This window comes from Triticum dicoccoides, chromosome 5B (genome assembly GCF_002162155.2).
Source record: "Triticum dicoccoides isolate Atlit2015 ecotype Zavitan chromosome 5B, WEW_v2.0, whole genome shotgun sequence".
NCBI classification, from domain to species: domain Eukaryota; kingdom Viridiplantae; phylum Streptophyta; class Magnoliopsida; order Poales; family Poaceae; genus Triticum; species Triticum dicoccoides.
The window spans coordinates 613,594,849-613,596,903 of record NC_041389.1 but is presented as its reverse complement, the minus strand read 5'-3'; the positions used below and the strand labels follow the sequence as shown (position 1 = coordinate 613,596,903).

Here is a 2,055-nt window from a genome sequence, read left to right as displayed (position 1 = left end):
ACGTGGACTGGGATGGGTATGTGGTGACTGTCGTGGAGACGGAGATAAGGGTCCAATACCCGTCTGGGTAATCCCAATGGCCAGCTTGATTTTTTCTAGAAGAACAATAAGAATTGAATACACGACGACACACATAATCACAATGGGAGAAAATGTAAAAAAATCACGTACTTTACTTGATACGGGCTACATACATACATGTGGATCAAACTCTTATGTGTCTAATGAATCTAGTTTAGACTAAAAACACTTGGAAATTATTTGTTCATACAAATTCCAAACCACTTTCCGTGGGAACCACCACCCACCATGTGAACCAAGGAAGGAGGCTTGAGTTTGTTAATAGATTTGTTCTCTGTGGCCACGCCACCACCTTGACCTGATTCATACATAGATTTGTCATGGATAAGTAAGCAAATCAATGAATGTATACCACCCATGCAAATGGTGAGTTGAACGAAGTACAGTAGCTAGGGCGAGGAGGACTGACCAGAAGTAGTCCCATCGCGGGTGGATCTTGGACATGCGGCCGCCGTAGGCGTACTCGGCGCGGCGGGCGTTGCGGAAGGCGCAGCAGCCGCAGGAGCAGACGGCGATGAGCAGCAGCAGCAGCACGGCGTTGACGATGGTGACGTTGTGCCAGTGGCGGCGCAGCTGCTCCATCACGCCGGCCCTGCACGAGTCGCAGCCGTAGCAGAGCACCGCCGGGTCGTTCTGCCACCGGAAGCAGTCCTCGTCCTGCACCGCCACCACAGCCGGGCCCTGGCCCGTCAGCCCGTCGCCGCCGTAGACGCAGGACGTGGGCGGCTTGCAGCAGCCGGACTGGACGGGCGTGAGGTCGCGGCGCATGTAGTCGTCGGGCGTCCATCCGGCCACCTTGGGGCACGCCCTGGAGCTGGCCACGCACGCCAGCGCCGGGCGCCAGTACCGGTCGGCGGACACGTGGCTGCGTAGCCACGGCGAGTAGTCCCGCATCCGGTACTCGCGGTAGGGCCTCCCGGGCACCGTCCGGCCGCCGCCGCCCGCCGTGACGGCGAGGCCGAACACGGTGGCGCCGAGGAGGAAGAGCACGAGGAGGAGCACGGCGAGCAGGTAGAGCCAGAGCGCCCAGGAGACGTGGTAGCGCGCGCCGACGAAGCCCGGGAGCGAGACGAGGAAGGCGACGAAGCCGACGGCGAGGAGCGGGGCCTGCAGCGCGGACTGGCACGTCGGGCCCGGGGCGGCGGAGGCGGCGTGCGCGAGCCAGAGGCCGGCGCCGATGATGGGGATGGAGGCGAGCAGGGTGAGCAGGTTGAGGTAGCCGATCACCGTGTTGCTCAGGTGGTACGGCAGCTGCTGCCCGTGGTTCATCCTGGATCCCTGGCCGGTGGAGTGCAATGCAGGGTCAGATAGATTCAGTATACCAGACCTGCTGCTGCTTGCTACGACTGTATATCATCACTCCTCCCTTGAGCGGCTACCAACTTGCTTCTCCTTTTCTCTTTTTTCTGTTTTGACTGCTTTTAGCTTGTGTGGATCCGTGTGTGTATGATCTGGCAATGTATCTTTTTTTGGGGTTTTCAAACTTTCACCTTTTCCGAATTATTCATCCCATTCATATTTGTCCGCGTTTCCTTTTCTACCTTTTCTCCCGCAAAGTAATTTTTTTTTCTCTCAGCCATTTTGTGCATGGATTTTTATATGGTTCAACTGTCAAAAGCACTCCCACTGAATCACACTTCAGTTGCAACGCTAAATCTTCATATCATATCATCACCAGCTCTGAAAACCTGCAATGCCGTTGCCTCAACACAATTTTGACATATGGTTTTGAGAATGTCACTTCACTTCTTTTCACCACCCCACAGTTGCAGCAATGTCATGGAGCCTTAGCCCTTAGGCTTGTACATGGTAGTGCTTAATGATTAAGCTAATGTAGAGCTGGATCTGACGGGCATATAAGAATCAGAGGGGCCGACAAAAGCACCCCAAGCAAGCATGCAGCTACATTTGTTTAACAGAACCGGGCGCCAGTAAAGGGGATGGATTTGGTCCATGCCACGCCCTGTTTGCTTT

General features: G+C 55.3%; 1 protein-coding gene across 1 annotated transcript; it reads right to left on the bottom strand.

Moving 5' to 3' along the window:
- Window positions 1-126: 126 nt before the first annotated feature.
- Window positions 127-1,381, bottom strand: LOC119306339 (tetraspanin-6-like). The gene is made up of 2 exons (XM_037582586.1): window positions 491-1,381; window positions 127-379 (listed from the first exon to the last, which is right to left on the bottom strand). Exons 1-2 carry the CDS (start codon window positions 1,348-1,350, stop codon window positions 340-342), a joined length of 900 nt encoding a protein of 299 aa, XP_037438483.1. The 5' UTR covers window positions 1,351-1,381; the 3' UTR covers window positions 127-339.
- Window positions 1,382-2,055: the final 674 nt, after the last annotated feature.